Source organism: Chamaea fasciata, unplaced genomic scaffold, assembly GCF_029207755.1.
Source record: "Chamaea fasciata isolate MVZ Bird 193981 ecotype frontalis unplaced genomic scaffold, bChaFas1.0.hap1 SCAF_1, whole genome shotgun sequence".
Lineage (NCBI taxonomy): Eukaryota > Metazoa > Chordata > Aves > Passeriformes > Sylviidae > Chamaea > Chamaea fasciata.
This window is the reverse complement of record NW_027094086.1, coordinates 46,809,112-46,835,080: the sequence shown is the minus strand read 5'-3', so window position 1 is coordinate 46,835,080 and position 25,969 is coordinate 46,809,112. Positions and strand designations below refer to the sequence as shown.

Here is a 25,969-nt window from a genome sequence, read left to right as displayed (position 1 = left end):
CAGAAGCCACCTGGGGCTGCTCGTGGCCACAAGACCCCTCTATTCCCCTGCACCGACCTCAAGGGGCAATTGATGCATGAAGTCTTCATCACATTTGCTGTTGCTGTGTTTATTGTTCCTTTATTTACTTATCTAGAAATTCAACATCTTTGCATGTTTTGCAAGCTGTCATGACATGAGATGCTAGTAATAGACTATGTTTTGCTTGCTAACATATTTTTGACATATTTTAGCTTTTGATTATAAGATTGCATCTTTCCTTGCTACCATCTGTCTCAACTCAGTGGCACTCTGGCATTTACAAAAACAGTAGGGTGTAATATTTCTTGTATACTAGAATTCTACTACAAACATGTTATTTTCAGTCTTAACCAATATGTCACACTTTCACACATGAAGGCTGAAATGCCTTATATCCTTTAAGGTACCTGTCAAAAATAAAGAACATATCATCACATTCAATTTGGCTGAGATGAGTAATATATTAATGAGAGTAAGAATGGGAACGGTTTCTGACTTATAAATAGAACTGGCATTTTACAAGCCTTATGTATTCATGCCTGCATTTATCCTTTTGTCAGCACAAGTGAGATATTCCTACAAAACCTGGGAATTTCTTTCTTGTATTTAGCAAAATCTGCATAATATTTTCAAAGCTGGAGTTTTAAATATGACATATTTTTCTAGGAATATCTGGTAGCCAGACACTTTCTAACTTTACTTCTTTTCTCTCTCTCCTCCATCTGTACAGAGTCAAATTTTTACATTCAGCAAACTGGAAATCACACTTTATATCTATCCTGACAGCACTAAGTGAGCAGTTCTAGACATTTGGGCCTGTTGTGATGTGTGGCTGTTTAAAAGCAGTATTTCAGCAGCACTGGTTTTCATGGGGTAAAACCAGAATTCCAGCAATATGATAAGATACTAGAATAGCTGGAGAATGTTTTTTTGGTCCTGTTTTGTAGGTGAGCTGGAGTAGCAGGGCACAGTGGTAGGCAAGGAGAGTTTTTATCCCCTTTTTTCTTCTCCTTGAAGCTGCAGGCAGTCAGGAGCCCATTCAGACCTGAGCAAAGCTGTGAGGTGTTGTGAGAGCTCCACCCGGGGTGTGGTGCCAACGAGCATCACCCCTCGGTGTGCATCACCTCCAATTCTGCTACCCCTGCCAGAGCAGAGGGTGAAGGATGTCAGCTTAACAGCATTGCTGGCCAGAGCTGTGATGGCTCCCTCTCGTCGGTACCAGACCCAGCTCACTCGGTGATATTTCACTCAAATTTACTGATAATTATACACGAAAGATGTGTGGTGACTCCTCTGGAAATTGCTGAGACAGACAAATAGAAGAAACAAATAAACACAGAAAAGAGAGAATATCACTCTCAAGCGCACATTGCTTTGGAGTGGGCCAGCAGATTTGTTTCTACTATTAAATTTATTTCAATACCTACCTTTGAGAAAAGCAACCTATTCCTACTGAGCAGTGCACAGATCCTGATACAATGGGATTCCAGATCTTGGTGGTATTTTAGGTAATATAGCAGCAGTAATACTAATGCTACTTTTTGAGGAAAAAGACAAGACACAAAGCACACTCACACGTAATGGTAAACTGAATTTATTTCCTTTTGGAAAACAATTCCAGTAATCTCCAGGTTCAGACCGCAGAGTAAACATTAATAACAGTAACATACAGGTTAGTTCAACTGATTCAAGAATTTGGCCGTGTGAAATCATTAAGGAAAGTCTTGAACACTCAAAGCTTCAAATGGTATCCAGGAAAAAAAATTTCTTTGACAAACTACATAACAACTATTGCATATATGGTAATGCTATCTGTCATATCGCAAGGCTTACAAATATATATATGGGCCTTATTCAACTGTGGGTTCCTGCTCTGTGAGAAAGAGTCTCTTCATATTTTTTGCAAGAATCTTCAGCAATAAAAAATAGTCTTAGATTCACCCGTTTGTATACCAAAAGAGAGATTTCTAGACTGAAGTTTAAATGAAAGGGAGGCCAAACAGAGCTGCAATGGAACATAGCTATTACCTTTTCCCTCCTCCTTGAAAAATTTCTTAAGCTGTTTTTTTCCCCTCACACAGTTTTATTATTATTTGTATCTTTCCTGAATAGGGCCCAAGTCCACTTGTCTTTATAAGACCATTTTAGTATCAGACAACATAATACATGTGCAACACTTTATATACAGGAAGTCTATCCGGTGCTCAAAAGTTCAAACACATGAACATCCAACAGTTTTGATAATACAAGTTTTATGGTACAATACAATGATTCTGAATAATATACATTAACAATGAAAGTTTCGTGCAAAGAGTAAAATGTGTTCCCTTTTTGTGTCACAAAGAATTCTCTGGAAGAGACGGGCCTTGCACTAACTGCTGTGCTGGGTCATCGTATGATTCTGCAAGAAAAACAAAAGAAACAACTTAGTCACACGACAGGCATTTCTGTGCGAAAGAAGGATGCAAAAACAATTTTCCCAACATATCTTGAAAAATGATGGGCTGGATAAAAGAGTATTCTTGACCCTTCCTTGTTTAAACTAGCCAGAAACATCATCATTATGGAAAAGATGAGTTCTCCCCAGCTGTTTCACACCAGTATCCTTTACATGTGCCATAAGAAGGGCAACAAACTCTCTACAGGTAGGGGTGTGGACTGACCTGCCCCAGTAAAACTGCAGACCCAGGTCAGTGATCCTGGTGTCTGCTTACACATGGCTCACTGCTTATGCATTGCAAAAATGAGAAGTGCATTTGCCATAAAAGTCTTATGCTAACTGGCCTGTGCTTCCTAGACTGTGGCACTACTTCAAATGCACTCCTGCAGTAAAACCTATTTCCCCCTCATAGTATAGCAGAGTATAGTCTGGTAAAAGCCACTCTGCTAGAGAGCTCAGAGACTGATGAGAAAACAGAAGGGGCTGTCACAGCCTGCCCTTTGGTCACCAAAACCCACAGGTATTTTTCTTCAGGTGAATGCAGTGCCTTATGTGTAGTAACTCAGCATGGACTTTGGAGCATTAAATTCTCCTTTCCTGTACAAGTAATCACCAAATCGAGCAGCAAACACCAGTTTCACCCTCTTTGCTCCTCACCCCTCAAACCAAGTTGACCACTTTCAGAAAGATGTTATTGTGCTGCCTGTACTGGATCAGATCCTTCACAAACATAGACCTAAGAGGAAGGGACCAATCCAATACATCTTAAATTTTCTACAGTGTACACTGGGTCCACAGATAACTAGAAAATGTCTGTGAATGCCACTTCTTAGACAACAGGGCAGCCACTGATTAGTGATGAATTTTCCCCTCAGTAATTGGGGCCAGATTTGGGCCAGTGGCCCAGAGGGCAGGTGTGTCACATCCCATGGTTTGCTCCCAGCACATCCAGACCCTTCACTTTATTAAGTTAATCTGTCTTTAAATCTCTTTGGACTAATGCATTCTAGGATGAGCCTGTTCCCACAAGACAGTCATCATTTACAAGAAAGTGAACCTCTACTGAACCATAGCCTCCAGAGCCACCCATGAAAGGGCACATGAAAACAGCCTTGGTGAAACGAATGTGAAACACAGCGTGACTGCAGACCAGCCTAAAAATCTTCTCTCCCATCCTCCTTCACTCTGCCTAGACTGTGCACGCACACAAATAATAGTTCATGGGACATTTGGCAAGGAAAAGATCTTACAATAAGACTGAGGAATTTTTAATGTAGTGCCATTCACAAGATTAAAGGAAAACGACCCAGTGACACTCAAAGATGCAATTTCCAGATGTGAATACAGAATGATTTAATGCTGATGGCAGAAATTCCAGACTGTCCAAGGCCAAAGAGCGTTAAAAAAATACACTCCACCACTTGATTTCATGCAGCTCCTCATCCTTCCCATAAAATCATTTCAAAATGCTGTAAAGCTCTAACAACAGATGCAGCCAAAAATGTTGTCTGTTCACAGGTAATGGGCTCTGACGTTAAAGCACAAAAGCAAGGAAATTAAGAGTTAAGGCTGACACTCAGTCCTTTTGTCATCCTGTTCTGTCCATTTATTGCAGCACTTACAGCACAACACCACAGGCTTATTGGAGACCCTGCAGTACCTAGAAACAACAGGACAAGTTAAATATGGGGTGGCAGCCTGAATTCTGATTTTCTTCTCTGCCTCTGAGCAGGTGAAGTAATATACCAATTGATACATTGCAGAGAGATATTTGTGGGGGTCTTTTGTTTCTAGTCTACTGAGAGTAAGCACGTCAGTCATGCCCATTTTTTATTTCTTTTCACTAAGTGAAAAATGCATAATCAGTATGAAGCTGGATGAACAGTTGCATATGAAACAGTCAAAAGGTGTTTTAAAATTGCAGCTGTAACTGCAGCAGCAATGACATTTTTGATTAAAAAATAAAAATGCCCAGATATGAAGGAGACAAAATAAAACACAGCGTAAGGACTGACTTGCCCCAGCTCTCAGTGTCCCTGACTTCTGTGCCCTGGTGCAAAATGAGATTCTCTGGAGATAATGAAGAAATAATAGAAAAAAACCAAAGAAGCGTTGCAGAGAAGAATGAGACAGGGCAGGACAGAAACATAAGGAAATGCTTTAAACAGTTTAGGCCTTAAAAAGGCAACAATATGTGCTGTAAACAGCCAAAACAAAACACAGTTTCCAAAGTAATTAAGGCTCCGAAACGTGAGAGACTAGGGAGAAATACCTATTTGGCTAAGTTGCAAAAAAATACAAAGTGGAAGCGCTTCAGGAACATAACATTGACAAGACAAGCAGGCGAAGGATGGGAGAGGAGAGATAAGAAAAGGAGGAAAATTCTGTAATCCCACAGAGAGCCATATTCCACTCTACCAAAAGCCATCTATTGGAGACCCCATGTCTAAGTGACTGAAAATTGCAAACATTAATCCCAGTTATGAACTGCTGTTGTTTTTATGAGGGGTGTTGTGTTTAAAAATTTAGGGCAAAAATTCTCCTCTATTATCCACACAGCAGATCTCAACTCTGATAGTCTCTTGGCCTCGTGTGCAGCGAGCTGCTGCCTCCCCGGCAGTGGGAGATCAGGCAGGCGGGGAAAGCGGAATTTGGAGCTCCCACCGGCAGGGCCATGGGACAGCACAGTTCTGCACTTGAGATCCCCTGTGTGGCTTGGAGAGTGTGCTGCCCTTCACTAAAGACACACTTAGACAACCCTGAAGCATGCCTTCTCCAGAAACTTCCACTAGTTTGCCTGAGTTTGGAGCAATTAGTACCTCCACTTGCCAAAGAGAAGTCATTTAGCGAAGTACAGGAGGCATCATTTGCTCCCCTTCTTTGCCTCCCCCAAATCTGATTCTGCATAAGCACATCTGTTTAATTATGTGGTAGTCTCCCTACAAAGCAAAAATGTCAATTTCTTGCTTAACCATGGAACGGGGAAAATATTTTTTTCTCAATATAATCTTTCCCGGACTTCAGCAACAGCTGTGTTCTAATTTCCAAGAGCCGGGATCTCACGAGGAGACACTAGTTTGTAAATACAAATTCAAGTTTTGCATGCACAAAATGGAGGAACAGCGAAGCAGGAGGGGTGTGTGTGTCACTGCATTTGTTATCATGTAGACACAAACCAGGAAAACTCCTACATCCCCAATTTCTGTGTCTCAGTGTTATCTGGGAAGCAGGTAAATTACCTGGGAAAACCTGAAATCAGTATATTTCACAAGCAAAAGAAACTCTTTTAGTGCATTTGCCCTATTCCTAGAGATAATTATTTTTGATAGCCGAATCCTGAATCCCAACTGTTATGTGACCTACTATAAAATTACATGCCACCACTTTTCTGGATGAAAATGCTTTTGAGATATCCCTGTTGTTAGTGTTAAGGACTGGAAAACATGCAAAGAATTTCAGGATAATACAGTGCGGAAGAATCTCCTTGGCAAACAAATACAAAAAGGTTTTTTCACAGAAAGGTCAGAGACAAAAGAGGTGATAATACTTGTTGTTTGGTGCATGCCTTTGTGTTTCAGAGGGAACATGAGAAGTAATAGCTAGCAAAAAGTTCCTGCCCACAGCATCAAAATTAACAAAGAAAAAAATACCCACAGATAGCCACAGACTCAGTAGCCCATATTAGAATCCTTAATGTGAACTGCGGTTGCATTCAATTTAAATGGGACTTCTGTGTTTTATGAGCAGATGAAACAAGACATGGCTGTACCTGACAAACAGTGCAAAGAGGGTACACAGGAAGAAGTATAAAGATGAAATGTAGGTGCATTATTTCAACAGATGGTAACAGTACCACAGCAGCATGTTATTTTTTCCTTAGTTCAAGAACACAAACATGAGTAATCAATCATCACTGATTAAGTAATTATGGTACCCTACATGTTATCACTTATCTGGAATCCTTTATCTGTGTACATTACAGACCATCTTGTATTTTTTTGCATTCAAAAAAATAAAAATGCACCCCACTGCACTGCAATCCAGCTCCAGGTTGTAAAACAGAGCTCTGCATTACTATCAACCTTTAAGCGCTACAATTTACTTTTTTTTTTTAACAAAAGCAATTGGTTTCCAACAGGCTGGATAATAAGTCTTTTGACCTGCATTCTTCTTTGACCCATTAAGGTCACCCCTGTGCTCGGGCATATAGCTGACTTAGGAAATGCCTGCAAGTCCTGCATTTCATCTCCTGCCCACTCAAAATAAAGCTTTCTTTAAATGTGTCTGTACGGGTCCCCGAAGACCAGGGAGGCATCCCTGTAGTGGGCAATGGAGGGACAGAAGCTTCTGCCTTTATTAATGAATGCAGACCATTATGAGTCTGGCTGGCTCCTGCACTGTTCCCAGAAGCATATACTGTACGTGACTTAAAATGCTAGAATATTGACACAAAGCGAGCTGGGCACCCCTAAGGAAAATTACTCCTTGGATATAATGTAGGCTCGTAACAGCTATTAGAGTACAAAATAAAACCCTCCGGGATCAAACTGACATATACCGCATTCTACCTACTCCTCAAACATTAGAAGAATTTCTTTGTGAAGGCATTCTCAAGGACAGCATTAAACTGACTTTTGTAGCAATCTGCAACAGCTTTTTGGCTTACAGCTTTTAGTACTAAATCTCTAGTTTGAATCAATATAAGTACTATATCTACCACATTAATCAATACATTTGGTTCAATACACGTTCTATTAAATTATACTTTCTAATCAAGATTTTCTGCTTCTCTTCCCTTCTTTTTTATTCCAACTTCTTATCCTGTACCACACTTTTCAAACTGTCTGCAGCTAAGATGAGGATGTTGGATTTTCCAGAACCAAAGGGGAAGAAAGAAAGGCTTGTGGAAAGGCCTGCCTAGCAAAACCTAGCACAGAATCAACATGGTTTCCAGAAATTTGGTCCAATGCTTTATTACTTATCCTGGCTGTCATGACCTCTCATGCAGAAAGCTCTGTATTGGACACTGTTGGAATATATTACCATGTGGAAAGGCAAGGGAAGAGGGAAGAGGAGTATTAAGTGGTAACACCAAAACCAAGTAAATAAAACTTATTCAGACTAAACTATAAAAAAGGTAACACAAAAGGTTATTTTTCTGTTTCTTCAGATTTGTGCTGCTTCAATATCGCAGCACAGAGTTTCCTGTCAAGACCCCCTTATACTGCTGAAGGATTCTTTCCTGGTAAACTGTAATATGATTATACTCAAGGATTGAATCGATGAGTTACTTAGATTTGTACAATACTAAGATTAAATATAAACTATAAATTAAGATGTAAAAACATATTATTTAGTCCAGGTCTTTGGGGATATGTGAAACACTGGGATAGAAGATGTCTCCAGCAATCTGAGTGACCAACACAGTTACAGTAAATTACTTTCCCACACCTGCCTTAGATTTGGTGGAATGTGGCTGTTCTTCATAAGAAGAGAATATGACACTCAATGTCAAAATGATAAACATGCATATTGTAGGCATGCAATGCATTTGCCACTGTCTTACAGATCAAAACCACTGCACTCATGTCCCTCGCTTACAGTCAGTCTCTCTTTTCCTAGCTCCATATGATCACTGTGAACCTGCTGAAAAGCTGTTGCATTTTCTTTTGACATTTAAGATCATCTCACTCAGCTCACAATAGTGTCTTATAATACTTTCTAGATGACACTATGTCACCATTAAACAAAAAGGTGAAATAGCATAATAAAAGAGAAGAACAAGAATTCATAGAATTTAAAGACAAAAAAGACCCATTAGGGCGTTTTCTCCACCCATCTTGCCAGTGTTGGATTATTGCCTATAGTGTAATTTCAAGTGTTTTGCCCAGTCCAATTTTAATTAGAGCTTCCAATGCTCCTCCTGGGAGACTATTTCACAGCTTCACAGACCTCAGGGTTAGTATTTTTTTTCCTGATGTTCATCCCAGGAGAGGAAGAGGCTCAGCCAACCCCAAATCAGACATGAAACCAAATCTGCATAGTTAAGAGCTGGTTTTAGTAGATTATCTGGGCCATTTTGAAGCATCTGAAAGCAGAAAACTTACTTTCTATGCCCCAACACATTATGGCACTGGCTCTACTGCTGCTGCAAGCAATTGAGAATATTCAGTTATGTGGGTTTCTAAGGCTCAGTCACTGTATAGGTAAAAAAATAGTATAGGTGGGATTTGGGTTTCTGTACTAAGGGTAACGACTTCTATAGTGTACTCTACCAAATGAAATAATTGAAAGTTAGGGTCATATCCAGGCTCATTCTATGATTCTAGAATCCTTAATTGTACTGACAGAGCATCTATGGACATTTAGATTGTAAACATTTCTATATTTTTCACATATGTGAGATAAAAAAAAAAGAGTAACTTGAGTTGAAGCTGATTATAAAATGAGGGATTATTTCCCCTCCCAGACCTCACTCTTCCTTTTATAAAACACTAACTACAAGAATTTAACTTGAATTACTGTATCTGAAATGCAGGAACTAACAAATGTTTCTGATGTGTTTCACCCCACGAATTGCAATGCTTCTGACACGAATGAATATATATTCATATTTCAGTGGTCACACTTATGCTGAGTGAATGAGGGAGCCAGGAAAGAGATTTGTGTAATAGTTTTTCATGGGTGAAAAGTAGGAGTCTGAATGGAGACTTTGGAGTTCTGGAGAGATCAGAAAAAATCCAGGCAAAGTGTCCCTGCCACCAGCAGCTCCACTACCATAGTGCAGCTGGCAGAGCAGGAGGAGTAGCAATGAATTTATAAATACACTAAAAGTAGGCATGGAGTTTCATACAGCCAAGTTAGCTCACCAGCACAGACCTAACAAAATACAGTCTCTGAAACTTCAGATTCCCAAGGAAATTGATCTGAACTAAACCAGAGCTATTTCCACAACAAGAAAGGGGCCAAATCCCATGAGAATCTGTGTTCCCATAAATACCATTTATGTGTGGTGAGTTGATGTTTACCAGCCTTTGAGAATCAGGTCTGTTCTCAGACATGTTTGCCAATTAAGTGGTCATCTTAGGACATGACTGACCACTGTTGACAATGATAATTTAGGAAAGCCTACACTGAATTGCAGTCATTCATATAAATTAATTCACCTAAGCTATGTGATTTGATATTATGTTAATGTTTCTGAAATAGCATGACTGCTAATCAGATTTTATTCTTTATCATATTTATGTAAAACTCTCAGTGTTCTGGTTTTTCCACTCTGCATTTCCAGCTGGGCCAGAGAAAAACTACCAGTAAAAAAATCTCAAACTGAAAAGCATGTTCTCAGAGATGCAAACTGAAAATTCAAACCAAACCCAAACCAAACCAAAACCCCTGATACCTATTTTTCTTCAGAGACTTCCAGTAAGTCACTAGTAAAATGTCAATGATTCCTTTTGGATTCATTACTATATGCGAGTACATATATCACAGATTTGTTGTATGGAAAAGAATGACATATATTCCTGGGTACAGCAAATAAGGCTTTCATCATTGTCACTAGAAGAGAACACTGATGCCTGTTCACCATCCTTGCACCTTCCTCATTATGAGCATTGGCAGGGGGCTCCCAGCTAAGCCTCTGACATAAATCAGAGTAGCTTGAAGGCTGTTTTAACCTATGGTGCCAGGCAATCGCCTCCCATGAGCCTGCCTCACCCTGTCTGCTCTTCACTGAAACGCAGGGAAACTTACAACAACGTCTTCCATTTCACGCCAGGTGTGCCTGGCTGCACGGGGAAGGTGTGTGCATTACCCCATAAAGGAGAAAGTGATGGGGAGAGAGGGCAATGGTCAGGGCATGTTCACAACAATTCTTCAAAACTGGGAAACCTCTCTGTTCTTTTATATGGCAAAGGAGCTGTACTGATAATCAGGATCCAGGTCTAAGTCTTGTCTCTAGAAAAACAAGGCCTTTGTGATACTGCAAATGTTTGAAATTAATACACAAGCATTCTTCTCCAATAAGAAAATTGTTCATTAAGTGGGAATAAAAGCTTAAACAAAAAAGGCGGAAGGAGGCACTTCTGAGAAATATACCAAAAATCTTATTACTTTAGAATATGGTTATGGTTACCCTGGTATAAATTAAGAAAATCTCCACTGAAATCAAGGGAATTTCAAGACAGGAATAAGCAAGAATAGAGCCGGGCCTTTAGGGTTTAAAACAAAGTGAATATTGCTCGTACACTGATCGATAATTGCACACCCTCTGCAGAGGCCACAGCCAGAAGTCTCTTCACCCTGTCAGACACAGCAAGCAGAATCCAAAGTTGAACAAATACAGATTTGTCTGCAGCTATTGTACAACAGAGTAACAGGGGACACCAAGCCTTGATAGGCAATACTGCCTAATAAGATATTCAGGGATTAAGTCAGTGTTCTATAAGACACATGTTCATGGGCTAGCTGTTGCTCTGCTTTAATTTTTTTCTTTGTTATGTTTAATTTATCATGCTGGTGCTTTCTAAACTACAATATCTGTAAACAAGTTTAAGTTTGACCGACCTCCCCTTTCACATCTACAGGCAGCATTTCTACTTTGTGCTCTGATTTCAGATACCTTAAAGACAAATAAATCTGTGGGGGACAGAGAGGTAACAAACCTAAACAACAAAAACAAATCCCTTTGTCTGACAGTATGTGATCATCTTATGTGAATACAAATTTGCCTAGCTGTAAGTGAGGAAGTGGCTCCTGGAACTGGAGCTATGCAACACACAGATTCCTTTATAGGTCAAACCCAATTAAACAAACTACTACTAAATATTTAACAGCTCAGTGCAGTAATTAGTGACAAATAATGGAAGCTTAAACTGATAATTGCACAGAAATGTCCTGTTGGAAACATTACATGTTCCTTACTCCTCCTCTTTCTCTCATACTCAATGAATCCTGATCCTTTTCAAGGATTAAACTGACAAATGAATCTGAATTTTATGCATATCTATTTGGTCTGCAATGAAGTTTTCTATGACTTGCAGAAAGGAACTTTCCAAGGGGAATTCTTCTTCTCAAATTTCCATTTTGGGTTCTCTGCTTTAAGCAGAGTAATTGCTAAAACATGAATTGATTTCAAATCTTCAGCCAACCTTCAGGTCCAGAATTCAAGCTCCTGTCCATAGGATTCAAAAGGTCACCCAATTAAAATGGGGAAGCACACAGAGCTGTGATTTATATGCAAAGGGCAACCTTTAAAACAATGATACTTTCCAGTTTTCCACAGGTGCACGTAGAAGAATCTCGTTGAACAAAATTACAAGTGAAATTACAAGTTTCTTGATACAGCATGAAAGAAAAGTGCTGTAACTTGTCTTCACTCCTATTATACAGACAGACACATCCCACACTTGTATTGATCGCTGAGTTCACCTCCCTGCCTTCCTGACATAACACTGGGTATTGTGCTTACCAGGTGACATGGGGACAGCTTGGAATCTGCATTCTCCACACACTTCCAGCTGGTGCGTGGGGCCCTGTACAACAGCACCTGGCACACTGGAGGTTGTGGAACAGCTCAAGATTAACTCACAGTGACTAACAACATTTTCGCTCAGGTGAAAGCAAGCCCTGAACAAACCCAGTTTTAAAAATCATATTTGGAAGCTATCCATCCAGCAAGCATACACACATACACCCAGTTAAGATAATGCAGAAATGGAGGGGAGCATATGTTGGATTCTGAAATCAGGAATGTAAATGGAAATTTGTCCTCTTGTCCATGGCATGTCAATTTTAGACTATGTAGGATAGATAAGGAAAAGCTATGGTGCTCTGCTAACTCTCCTCTTCTTCTAAAAGCTCCAAACTCTGTTGCACATTGGTGCATCTTTTTCCTTCAAGACAGTTTGCAAGGAAAGCCAGATTGAGCAGATTTGATGGTAACAGCCAAGGATTTCCGAGCTGATAAGCAGAGGCCCCCATGGATTTTGTGCTCTGACTTCCTTCACAACCGGTTACTGTGCCAGCCCATCTTGGACTTCATACAGGCCTTATTCCTACAGCTCTTCAAACAAGGAAGAGCAGGAACTGGGACAGTGCTTATGTGGCAGGCTTGGTGTGTATGTGAATTACAAATCCACTGCTTGGAAAAGAAACTAAGGACAATTTTTATCCCTTCATAGCTGGTGATTAGTTAGACAGTTAAGAACCCTATGTTTAAATTGTTTTGTTCTTAGAGCAACCTCATCTGAGTTTCTCCCTTTTAAGTCCAAGAAACTCCATGTTTTAAAGGTGACTTTTAGAGAGACCAGAATGCTATTTTGCTCTTTATAACAAAGTCATTCTCTAAATTTTGTGAGAACATACACTGTAAATCAATAAATCTGGAGCATTTACTAACATGTGGTACCAGGACAAGAAAATTTCATGTTTGTCATTGTGGTTGTTGGTTGTAAAATGCAGTTTGAATTCTCTATTGTCTTCTGTTTTCTGGTGTGTTTTTTTTCCCAATTGCTTTTGTGTAAAAGAAGTGTGAAATGTGACCACAGCTAAATGGGAGGAATTTCACTCTCACTTTCTCTTGTTTACAAAACCTTAAAAAATGGGGAAGGCACCGAAGTCCAATTCCTACAATTTAATGCTCCCCCTCCAAACAAGAACGTAGCACACAAAGAAGCATCCTTTTATGCCTTTTTCCTTCCTCCCTGTGAAAGATGACATATCCTCCCACCAAATGTCATTCTCTGAGGTTGGTCATTCTGTTTCTTGTCAGACAGCTGGCCAGCGACATGTTGCAAGTCAGACGTGTCATTAGGTCCTGCCTTGACCCTGTGCTGACAGTTGAAGAAATGCCCCCACCCCTCACCTCTGGTTTGGCTTGTAATGCCGGGTACTCCTGTCTCCTTGGCTGTCTCCTGCTAAGGGATCCAGCCTTCTGCAGCTGCTTCTTTCACCCCTCGTTTCCCATTAGGACTGTTTTTAGTGTGGCAATCATCGGATTGAGTGAAAAGAATCACATTTACGAGGAAAATAACTGGAGACAACACTCATTTGCTGTCTACATCTAGTGCCAAGGTATCTGAAACAGAGAACTTTAATTCCTTTACAAAAAGATGTGCTGTAGCTATGGTGAGGCTAATCTATAACCCTCAGGATATTATGTAATTTGCTACTCCAAGTTAATTTTAATTCATCAAAATAAAACCCGCCTAATAAACATAACCCTTTAAAGTAAAGTATTATCTTGAACCCAGAAAAAAAAAAAAAAGGCAAAACCTTTGCAATTGGAGGGCCATTCATCATACCACAGCGCACACTTACATAAATTCAAAAGTTAGCTATAAACAAGTACCCACAGCAATAGTGCCATGCATAAAGGGGCAGGCAACAGGAGGCCTGCTTTCTAATAAGCCCTCAAAGGAACCTGCCACACAGAAGTGGCACTTATCCTAATTTAAAGCTCTCACAGTTACTTTACCATGGCAAAATTTATAAACTAATAACTTTAGTAAACATACCGGCACTCCAAACAAAAACCCACGCAGCAGTTCAGGCCCACAGAGAAAACAGCTTTCTTAGAAAGGTACTGTCTTCAACAGTGAGATAAAACACTCGTTTGTGGGCTACTCTTACAGTCCCTGATGTTCAGTAACAATTCTGCACCATTCCATTACATCTGTACTGTCTCTTCACTGTGGTCTGTAGTCTATTGTCCCCACAAATCTTTTTAGCATCCTAAGCCATATTACTTACCTGTATATTTGTCCTGGCCAGCTCAAACAAAGAAATACTTCTGGATTTGAAAGAGCCTGCTCTGGGTCTGTGACCTCCCTTAAAGTGTGATTAAATAGTCAGGGCAATTTGCTTTCAAATTGTTGGTTTAAAAACATATTTAGTATTTGCAATTAAAGCTCATATTCTTTCTCATCTCTATTTGTTTTAATTCTCAGTAACTGTTAAAAATTTAAAAAAATTATACTGTTCTTCACTTATATACATGAAGAAAAAAGAAAATCAGAAAGCAATAATAAGGGCTAAGCAGGAAATTACAGAAATCTCTGTAATACATGCGGAGTGGATTTTTTTTTTTTTGTTATATCCCAAACCCACATCACTTTGTACAAAGTTCCTTTGCAAATCAAAGCAAAACGAAAGTAAAACAACTGCAGGCAAAATTTCTAAGACACGATACAGTTTGTGTCAGAATGCTCATCACTTCAGGCTGACCTGCCAAGGTATCTTGGGAAACATGGTAAAAAGACAAATCTGCAAGTTGGTAAGAAACTCTGAATGAGAGGAACTATGTGTTGCTCACAAGCCACGGGATGCTGTGCCACGTTAGCTGAGCTGTACTGGTGCCTACAGCAGATTTCCACCCCTTCCCTACTGCTCTTAGGCACACCTGCTCAGGATGTGCTCCTAAGAGCACTGAGGAGGAGCCAGCAACAAGAAGCTTTTACAGAAGAAAGCAAAGAAATAAAAGGTTTGTGCTTTTGTGAGTGATGTGGAATTGAAAGATCAGAATTTAGTACTACACACAGACACCTGCTGTCAGCAATAGAGCTATGTCATAAATTTAATAAGGGTGAAGTTAGCAAGATGACATTTTTGGACCTTGACAGGCAATTTCTGTCATCTGCATTTTCAGGAGATTCTCAGCAACTTGCAGAATCCACCTCTGCATCCAACCCACTTCCTTGGGGGCCACAGTATTGTCTCAAGAAGCCTCTTTTTAGGCATTAAGATTTTGGCCACAGGGCTTGTTTTTCCAGAAACAAATGCATTGTCAAGACAATCTACAAACTCAGCAGAGAGTAATTTCTAAAGGTTTTTGAAAGAGCTCTTTCCAGAGATATATTTCCCTATTAATTTCTGCACAAGAGTCTGACATATGTAGAGACTTACAATTCTCTGCTAAATTTTCAGATTAATTCCTACATGTTCACTGTATACTATTGTAAATCTGTTAGGCCTAAACATTCAAATCATGGGCTACCACAGTCCTCAGTGCATGTTAAAGCATTCCTAACACTGCCCAAACATATGCCAGCTCATAATAGCCCCATGGGATTGTTATACCAATTAAAAATCCCTGGAATTCATTGGAGTCTGAGACATGCCTGTGAGGACCAAAAGGGAGTGATACGGAACCAGCTTGCAAAATAAACAGGATTTGCTGCGTACTGAGGGAATCCTTGGCTGTCTGACTAAGGTACCTTTTATACTGGCAGGGGATGCAAATTGGAGCCTGAGGATCTGCACTTTCATTTTCAAAGCTCTTTGCAAACATCAACCACTTCACCTTCACACCATTGCTTCAAGGGAAGTAAATATGTACAGTTCCAGCATCTTCTGTTTTCTGGAGGTGCAAAGAAGCACAGGGCATTTTTACAGTCTCTGTTCAGGCATAAAAGGGAGCTTTTGACAACCTCTTCCTTTGTGGGCAAATGAGTTTCTCAAGGCCATGGAGGGAATTGGTGGCAGAACAGGGTTTTCTGGAAAGATCCTGCTATCCAGCATGGTGCTGAGTCCATCCTGCCCAACCTGCAATACACCGAAGCAACTTGTAGAATTCCAGCCATACACTGCTTCAGTGTGGAGGACAGATTACTGTGTGTCACCCTCCATAATCTCTCCTGTAAGAGGAATTCTACACGCTTCCCGTGGACTTCCCCCTTTGCTTCCCCCCCAAATGGTGGCAAGGTTAGAGACAAGTTGTTTTCTCAAGGCTGAGATTAAAAATGGCTCTGTGTTTTGCTAAACATTCCTCTGAAGCACGGGCAGCATGTGCGTGCGCGCGTGTGAGTGTGTGTGTGTGTATGTGCGTGTGTGTGTGTGTGTGTGTGTGAGTGTGACTGAAAAGGACCCCAATGAAAGGAAGGAATGAGAGATGCTAAACAATGCTGTGCAAAGTTGCAGACTGTTCGGCTACAGGCCAGAAAATGAATCCAATTTTTCATTCTGTCATTATAAATATTTCAGTGCAAATGGTACTGATTTTCTGCAACTGTGGTTAAGCAAAGGGCCTCCGAGTGAATATTTAAGGGGGAAAAAAAAGAGAAGAAGAAAAAGAGGGAAGGGGAAAAAAAGAAAAATAAGAGGGAGGGGGAAAATTAAGGTTAGCAACCAATTAATTTCAAACTTTCAGTGTAAAAGATTCTGGGAAAAATTCTACAGTGATGCAGCGTGTGACTCGAAGGAGGGAAAAAAACATTTACTCTGCTCTTCTTCTGACAGTTTCTCATAAAATATCTGCAGTCCATCTATCTTTTAGTACTCCAGGCTCCTCTGGAGAGCAGAAAATAGTAGTTTAAAGCTCACTTCAGTGCCAGTCTGCGGGAGATTGCTTTCCACAGGACCCCTGCTGATGGAGGCCTAGGGGAAGAGGCCCAGGAGTTATTCAATCAGTCCAAGGCTCTGGGGCGGCCAGGGCTCCTTTGAGGGCTGATTATAAAGCTGCCCTCCTGTTGCCTGCCTCTGAACAGAACGAAATGAGCAGCCTCTTGCTGAGCAGATTCTGCAAGAAGGAATTTCACCTGTCATGGAGTTTGTCAGAATTTCAAGATTTATCTTGGTGCAAAATTAATAAAGTACCAACTAGGATTTCAGCCTGACTACTCAGCTGTGTCATCTCAAAGTGATCTTTCACCTAAGAAAACCTGGACACAGAGCTACTGAAGTCACTCTTGCCCTACTTTTGCTCAGGAGCTTTAGTGGATGCTACAACTGAATAATAAAATTATTAGAGGTGGATTTCCTGACAATTACACCCAATATCAAGTGCTGGGTGGGTGCTACCGTCCTAGCACGTGACCTTCCACCTCACTTCTGTGGTTACTAAATCTCCCTGGAATAAGCTAGAAATCTGAAATAGAAAAAGATCATTTCTGCAGTTTATAACCTAGCAGGTCCCTTATGGCAGCACATCTGTTAAGTTCATACACTGGTATTCCAGGTCTGGATTTGATTTATAAGTTTTAAAGGAATACAAACAACAGACTACATGAGATTACATCCAGTGAAACACTGCAAATTAATATTGCCATGACAGTCAAGTACATGGTCTTTTAACCATATTCTGAGTTTAATGTTGTGGTAAAGTGCCAGGTTGATAAAGCATCATCTAAATCTCTGTGAGCTGACTGCAATTCTTTCGAAGCTAGACAGCCTCACCAGTCTTCTGACAGTGCCTTACAGCAATAATAATAATAAAAAATCTTCATACACTACCTGTTTAGTTAAGACTGAGCTAGCTTATAGCACTTGGTCACATGAATTTCAAGTCTCAGATAGCAAAGAAGCAACTTGCAGCCTACAAGAGAGCCTTTCAGCTAAAAGACTAGATCAACTTGGAGAAAATAAAATTCAGTTGATGGGTAAATAAATATTATGCAATTTACAATGCCGTTGGTTCAGATCTTGACATGCAGAGACAGAGATCCACTGTACTAAGAAACCGTAAAATATGCCTAGATTGGGAAGGAAGATGCATTTGCCATCAACAGCTCTTACCCTGAGCTGTGACAATTTCTCTGTTCAAAGCTGTTTGCTGTTTGAAACAACAAATCTACTTTTCTGTCTGTTTCCTCCCCAGAAATTTCTAACAAGAGATTAAAACAAATGGTAACATATCCTTTACCTGCCTCCTCACCCTTCAACGACAATTCAGCATTAATAGACATAAAGCCACCTTTACCAAGCACTAGTAGTGTGACAGTTTTAACACCAAGAGATCTCACAGTAGAGGGGGAGAGAGAAAGCACGAAAGTGAATGCACAGATGGTGGGAGGGGACACAGGGTGCTCTCAGCAGGTTACAGTAGAGATGCATTAACTCCACAGAGGGATAAGGGCTTCCCACCAGTACAGTCATGAATTATAACTGAGCATGGGAGTGAGTTCTTAGTGCCTGTCTCACAGCAAATATACTGTTCCATTTTCCTGCACAATCACCTTTCACCTTTACAAATGCAAAGCCAAGCAAAATGCACCACTAATATTTAATAATATCACAGGATCTTTATCTTACACAACACATGTCCACACAGAGGAAGTATGGGGGGAGGCAGAGTATTCACTGACACAGCGTATCCCCGAGCAAACTTACACACCCATGATCCGTGACTGTGCCTAGCGATTCTCCTGCAAAATGAGACTGTAACAACACAGAAAAACAACTAAAGCTGCACATAGAAATGTGTGTAACTCAGCAGTATTGGTTCATGAGAACTGAATCATCTCTTTCTCCCTTCCTTTGTTAACAGGGTGGAGGACACTCAATTTCAGCTTTGAACACAAAGGAAGATCAACTTTAAAAAAAAAAAATCATAAGATCCTGCAAAATTCCACTCTTTTCCCATCCAAAATGTTTATGCCTTGGTTTGATCAAAGCATGGTGAAACCGACTCAAATAACAGGTAGAAATGCTAAACCTAAAAGCTGTTCCTTCTGGCTGGGGGATATACACATTTTTTTGCAACATACACTTCTAGTTGTGCAGCCACTCTCCACCAGAGTCTTTTTCACTCATGTTTAGAATGGAGTGGCCCAATGATGCTCTCACCTTGCCCCCGAGAGCTAAAAAAAAATTAAAGGCAAACAAAGTAAAGGGAAAAAAAAAAAAAAAAAAAAAAAAAGCAAAAGGCCAAAAAAAAGAAGAAAAAAAAAAAGCACCACTTTTCAGCCAAGTTTGATGTTTACTGGAGTGTCTCTTTATGAATCACTGACCACACCTTGTTTTCCCAAACTATGTGCACCTCATCCCTAGGGGAATTCATCCCCTCCCAACTTTCCTCCTACTCAATGAACCTATCAATGGAGAAAACTTGCTCTTTCTGGCAGCTGAAAATTTGACCAGCTCTAAAGTATTCATTTACCATGCCTTTCACTTTCGTTTAAATCCTCAGTGTTCCTGTTCTAAATGACAGCATGGCAAGCATTGCTTTTAAGCAGTATTCATCTTGCTTACCACATCTCAGCCTTTTACAGACGGCTGCTCTCTCTCCGACAATGGAGCCTTACTCCTTTATAGCTGGAGGGTAGAGACTCTCACTAGCTGTAGATTCGCTGCAAATATCACAATAAAGGACACAAATGTGAATTTGCTGTAAAATACGGGTTGGCTCTGGAGGTACCTTGCTTTAGAAAACTCTGTCAAGAGCAAACAATATATCTTTCTCCAAAATGCACAGCAGCCACACACTTGAAAGAGCTTTTCCAAGTGATCTAACATGTCAGTGGAATCAGGATGCTTGTGAATTTTACACTTTTCTCCACTTTAGGTCTCTGATCAATATTTTAGCTTCTTACACACTTAATATACTCAATGCTGGTTTGGCAGCATGTCTTGTGGAACTTAATTTAAAAAAAAAAATCCCTGAAGTTTGAGGAGGTGCCCTGCGGTGGAAGAAGGTAGGGTTTGAACTACAGATCTTAAGAAGCAGCAGTTTAGCTGCTACCAAACCCCTGTACCTGTGCCTTGGTACCCTGAAAACATGGAGGAGTGAGGATGCTGGGTGCAACAACCACTTGGTGCCAGTGCTGTGGAGAGAAGAGGGGGCAGACCTCGAGCTGCAAACTTCCAGTGATAACCGTGTGCCACCACTCTTTGGGAAATGACAGGACCAGTGGAGAGTGGAGCCAGGAATAAGGAGCTTATTCATGGAGATGGAGCGAGGGGGGCCAGCAGCGGGGTAGGGGGAAGGGAAATCAGATTTGCAGAACTGGCCATGAAGCTCCTCAATACACCATAGCTGGATGCTTCATAAAGTCACACTGATGGCAGTCCCGGAGATGGCCATCTGTTGTCAGCTCTGGGCCAGATGAAAGATAATATAATGGCAGCTACTGGTAGCTAACAGCAGGGCAGTTGTAGGAAGGAATGTGTCCTAGAATGAAGAAGTGGCGCTTCCTGTTTAGCGCAGAAAATCAGTCATCGATATCAACTACATTAGCAAGAAATTAATGGATGGACAATTAAGAGAACTGAACTGATCTACCAGGGAAATTATTCATATGCAAACAGAGTGCTTATTTCTTCTGCTTACTCCAGGTGTATGTGCCAACTGATCTGACTAATGGCAAGGTGTAGGCTGAAACATTCAGGGCACAGATGATAAAACCTCATTTTCTGCAAAGGGCAGAATTCCATTTCTAATGATTATCTGTGGGTCAGGGAATACATTTACTGCTTTCCCTGCCCTCAGTCTATGACAGGACTCTCTGATGTTAGCTGAGGTTTCTAGAGGGACTGAGGGTAGAAATTGGCCTTTATGCAACAACTGAACTTCCCCTTATTACTACCAAGATTAATTTTTACATTAGCCTTATCATTATTACCAGCATCACTCAGAAGAAAAAATGTTTGCCTTTCCAAGCACTATTATTTCTATCTTGTTTCTTTGTCCCATAATCTCCTTTCTGCTTCTCTTCTATTCCTCTGCTTTTTGTTCCCTCCTTCTTCTGCCTTTCTGTGCCTTCTTCTTTCTGCAGCAACTTTTGATTTGCTTCTTTAGGCTGAAATCTCACACACCTCACTGTTCCATTTGCAAAAAAACCCTCAGAAATTATGATTTTAATGTTGACATGTAACATCACAGATACATTTCAGAGACAACATTTGCTGCTTTCAGACTGGAAACCATGAATTTCATTTAACATTTTTGCATGTCATAAGGATTTGCAGACATAAGGATTGCAAACTGTACTACATTATCTGATTCTACAGAATCTATTTAATATAGACCATATGAGTCAATTTGGAGAAGAGATGCATGGGGTTTTTTTTTAAACAGGTACTTATATTATACAAAAAGAATCCTGCCATACAAGCATATAAACAGGAAGAAATAGGCAAAATAGGAACATATATGCAAACACACATGATTTTGGGTATGATTCTATCCCTCTCTATCAAAGAGAAGGTATATAAATTTTTGCTTATTTTTGAATAGGTACTTCATGAATGTCACTCATGACAATATATTTACTTTTCAGTTCTTTACCATTATATTGTTTCTTCAGTCTGAATTTCTTTTCAAGATTAAAATGTGTATTTAAATGTAATATCCATTACTTAAGTGCTGTACTGTCTTTGTCTATTAATTCTGTGTTTTCACCAATAATATTACTCAAACATCTGAAAAAAACAACCCATAATTGTCATTGAATTGCTCCAGAAATTTAAGGAGTGTTCTCACAGGGAATGTATAAGGGATGTTGTGAACACATTGTTTCCTGCTTATTTCCAGGAAAAAGTGTAGAAAAATTCACAGTATGGTATGTAAACTTACTCATAGATTAAGTATGTGGAGACAAATAAGACACATTAATACTAAGCTCATCTTTGACAAGCACTATTTAGTGAAATCAAAGTGGTCCCTGAAAAATTCTGGCACTTTGGGCTTGGTGGGCTTTGCAATGTGCTATAAATATTCATGAACTAATGAAGTACCCATAGGGAGTGCTTACATTTGAATAGGCCAATCAAAGGCGGGTGAACTCACAAGATCCAAACCTGGAAATTTCTTATTTAGAAAAGAATTACCGCATGAAAACCTAATGTGGCCATAACACCCCTCAATCCCCAGGAGGGAAGGGGCACTGGAAGGGAATTCAAAGAATTTCTTTTTGTATTTAAACTTTGTTTGACATTGAAGCAAAAGACTTGCAGGGGAAACACTTAGAAGGTAAGTTCTTAAAGAGCTAATGCATGAGTGCCTCCACCGTGCTTCTCTTGATTGCCTTTTTGAGAAAATTTGCAAAGAAAATAATTCTGCCTTCTAGGGGGAAAATGTCTCAAATCTCAGGAACACAAGTCTGAATTTTTTAAATCTTGAAAGACATGGAAAGATACTCAATGCACATACTGGTGCACACACATCTATCTGAAACAGTAAGGGCTCAGGAATAAAAGCAAACTTGCAATGCATGCAGTTCAGTGTAGTCCCCTAAAACACAAACATCAATTACAATCTCTGGAACACATATTATCATCATCATCCTCACTCACAAGATGGAGAGTGTTCTTGGTTATGTGGCGCAAGTTAGTACCTGACCTTACAAATGAATCCAGCTCTTCTGACTCCTAGGTATCTGCTCTGAGAAAAGCAACCTGACTGCCTGCTAAGGACTAGGGCCAACATTAATGAATGTGATGCCTGTATTTACGCATCAAAGGTATTTTGTTGAAACTTTAAACGACGCTATGGCTCCTCAGCACCTATGCTTTTATCAAGGCTCCTAACTTCAGGCATTTTTGACCTGATTTCCTGATGTACTCAGCACCAGCATCTTGCCCTGGCCTTATCTGCAGCTGGAGGTGCTCAGCACCCTCTCAGAAATAGGCCACTGAGTTTGAAAATGCTGGCCTAAAGCTTTGACTGTTAATTGGATTCCAGGTAGGCTTCTTTTTAAGAAGAGCTGACAAAGTTATTCCCTGCTGGCTCCTGGCCTTTGGGGCCTAGAAAGCCAGCATCTATGTTCCACTCTTCACCCTAAGAGCTTGGGGACCTAGAAATGCCAAAACTGATCTCCAATTTCACTTAAATAATGTTTTGAGGCCTTTTCTTTGTGAAGAAAACATCCTGCAGGTTTGAAAGTTTTGTGCCTGTTTTTGTGTAAAGAGCATAAATTATTCACGGTCTCCCCTGCTGTTGGGACCTCCATGGTACACAGACTCAACTACTGTGGGGGCCTTGGCAAAACAATCCTAGATGGAGGTAGCTGTGCCACTGCTGCTGTGGCTTATGCTATTCCTACACCAACCTCTTTCCCAGCTGGCCCCAGAAGGCCTCTGCCACAAGGAGACAACCCCAGCCCAGGTTAATTAGCAGTTTTCTCAAGCTGACCCCCAAATGAGAGAACATAGTGTTTGAATCCCAGCTCTGCCACTGTCTCCACTCAAGGTCTCAGTCAAGCCTTTAGTTCTTGAAATAGCCTAGAGCTTGCTTAGTTCTGCTCCAGCTCAGGTCAAGGGTATTTTAAAGGCTGTTTTAAAATGTTGAGTTTTTGGGAGCATTTTTCAGTGCTGAGATCTTTGGAAAGTTTAACCCTTAAAGAAGTGAGGAAGAACCTAGAAGATTAGTTTCAACAGTGGAATTGGAACAAGAAAATTGTAAAACTGGAAATCCAGAGGAGGACTCACATTAAGCTACATAAAACTTCCACATACTCTCCTATACTGCCTCTGTTCTGCTTTGTTTCAGCAGCTTGTACTGGGAGCTAAGAATGTTCTGCTGTTTGAAGCGACGTGAGTAACATCTGCTATGAGTGCTTCATTCTTTCTTTCATCCTTTCCCTGGGGAAGGACCTGTGTATTTTGTTTTGGTAGGGCTGCGTTGCTGCGGGTTGGGATTTTGGGGTAGGTTTAGAAATCTACATACAGGTATACGTTTGTATGAGGGAAGGGAGCCTTTGGTACACGTAGGTGCATCCTGCTCTTAAAAGCATGAGTTGAGGACATCTGTCATAATACTTAACTGCTGTGGAAGTTTGTTCCATGCTCTCAGAGGCCAGTCTGTGAGGAACTTCTAGCTCCTGAGCAAAAATTTTCAGCTCTTTGATAGAAATGCTCACACAGCAGAACTTTGTCAACTACCACATTGTTTCCAAATGGGAAGAACTTCCAAGGTTGCCTCTGAGATGTCCTTGACCCAGTCCACCAAGAAAATAAAGGACTGAGTCTTAGAGCACAACTGGACAAACGTGTAGGAAGGCAGTATAGACAGCAAGAGAGCTGATTGAATATGCTCCTGGTCTCCTTTGCTACTGAGGGCCAGTGCTGCAGCTCTCTGTATTAGCTGGAACGTCCTACAGGCTGATGGCTTCATGCCCAGGTATTCTGTGCTGATGGAGTCCAGATGGGAAGCAGCAAGGGCGTGAATCACTGAGGCCAGGTCCCTTTTGAACAGGATGAGAAGCAACTGCTGATCCAATTATTTCTTGCCCTAGTTTTCATGTTTCTAAAGTGGGGACACTTAACTACCCCAGGGGCAACTAATTATTAGTCACAAGAAGTTAAGGAAATGCCCTAATTCACCAAAAAGAGATATAATTTTTGTACTGGGCAAAATGGTGCTGAGATCATGCAATCTTGGCTAGCATCATATTGAAAACTATCATCACTGATAAGATATACAATTATTCACCAGTTCTACTGGATATCAGTACCTCTCTGACCCAGCAACATCTGCACAAAACTAACGCAAATTCATTCATTCACTCTGGGTAACACCCCACAAGGGTACCTCATTCCTCCCCACAAACACCACAATATGTTATGTCCCTGGAAGTGTTCAAGATCAGGTTGGACAGGGCTTTGAGCAACCTGGTCTTGTGGAAGCTGTCCCTGCCCATGGCAGGGGGTTGGAACCAGATAATCTTTAATGTCCCTTCCAACCCAAACCATTCTGATTCTGTGAAATTAATACTAGCACTGGAAATAGGAAAGAAATGGTTACTCCTCATCAGAGACAAGAGAAGCAAAAACACCAGAGCAAACATCTAAGCCTATGTCCAATAAGACTAAGGCAAAAAGGAGCAAGCACTGGAAACAGCATGTGGGCAGGAAAAAAAGTCTAAATTGGTACAAATTCCTTTATTATAATTTAATGAAAATTCAATAATAAGCTAGTCATAAGTTTCTTTACTTCCTTATCGATTAAAAATTCAGTATTACAGATAATGGATGGAGAACAGTTTTAGTTATATGCACCCTCTACAGAGAACTGAATGGTCCAGGTGTTCAGTTAGAAGATTTTTATCTTTTGGGGGATATCTAGGCACCCTATAAATGCATCTACCTTTCTGCTTCCTTATCTGATACTTGGAGACTGCACAAGCCTATTTCAGAAAAGCCCTTATTGTGTTAAACTTGTCTTATTAAAAGCTTCCTAGTGTAAAAAATAAACATTTTTAGGGACACACATTTTCAACTCCATTTCAGAAGTATAAATACACAATATAGCTTTTTAAACATGTAAGTACAAAAATTCACAACTTGAAACACTCTTAAAGCATAAACTTCTGTTACAGAAGATTTCCATTTCCTTCTTCCATATGCAGGTAGTACCTAAAGAAGTTTAAAGCTGGTTCTGTAGCTATGGAGCACAAAGGTCTTTAAAGGCAGGGTACAGAGCACAAAGGAAGTGTCAAAAGGATCTTAAAACAAAGAGCAAATTCCTGTAAAATTTCATTATTTCAACTTGAAGGTTGAGCAATACACTGAAGGTTTGATTTTCAGGACTGGTCATTTGTTCTCTGTTCTCACCGGAATGTGGTCCGGTGGGACTGTTTTGCATTCCTAGCGAGTATCTGGAGTGAAATAATGGAAACTTCTAAAGGGAGCCCTACTTGATTTTTGCATTGAGAAGGTGAGATGAACATAGTAGGAGTGGATTCTTATGTTCCTATAGGTTATTCTTAGCCAGAAAACACTAAGTGAAGAATCACACTGGGCCAAACACCAAATTAAGCACCATTACAATGCATATTTTTTTCTGTATGCTTG

At 40.3% G+C, this 25,969-nt stretch overlaps 1 protein-coding gene across 12 annotated transcripts in view; it reads right to left on the bottom strand.

The window, feature by feature from the left end:
- Positions 1-1,599: 1,599 nt before the first annotated feature.
- The window catches only part of ZNF521 (zinc finger protein 521), a 231,397-nt gene continuing 207,027 nt past the window's right edge, over positions 1,600-25,969 (bottom strand). For all 12 annotated transcript variants that reach the window (XM_066182344.1, XM_066182333.1, XM_066182376.1 and 9 more), the window contains one exon: positions 1,600-2,422. In XM_066182344.1, coding sequence (XP_066038441.1) covers positions 2,393-2,422 — 30 coding nt within the window. In that variant the 3' untranslated portion in view covers positions 1,600-2,392. The remainder of the gene's footprint in view (positions 2,423-25,969) is intronic.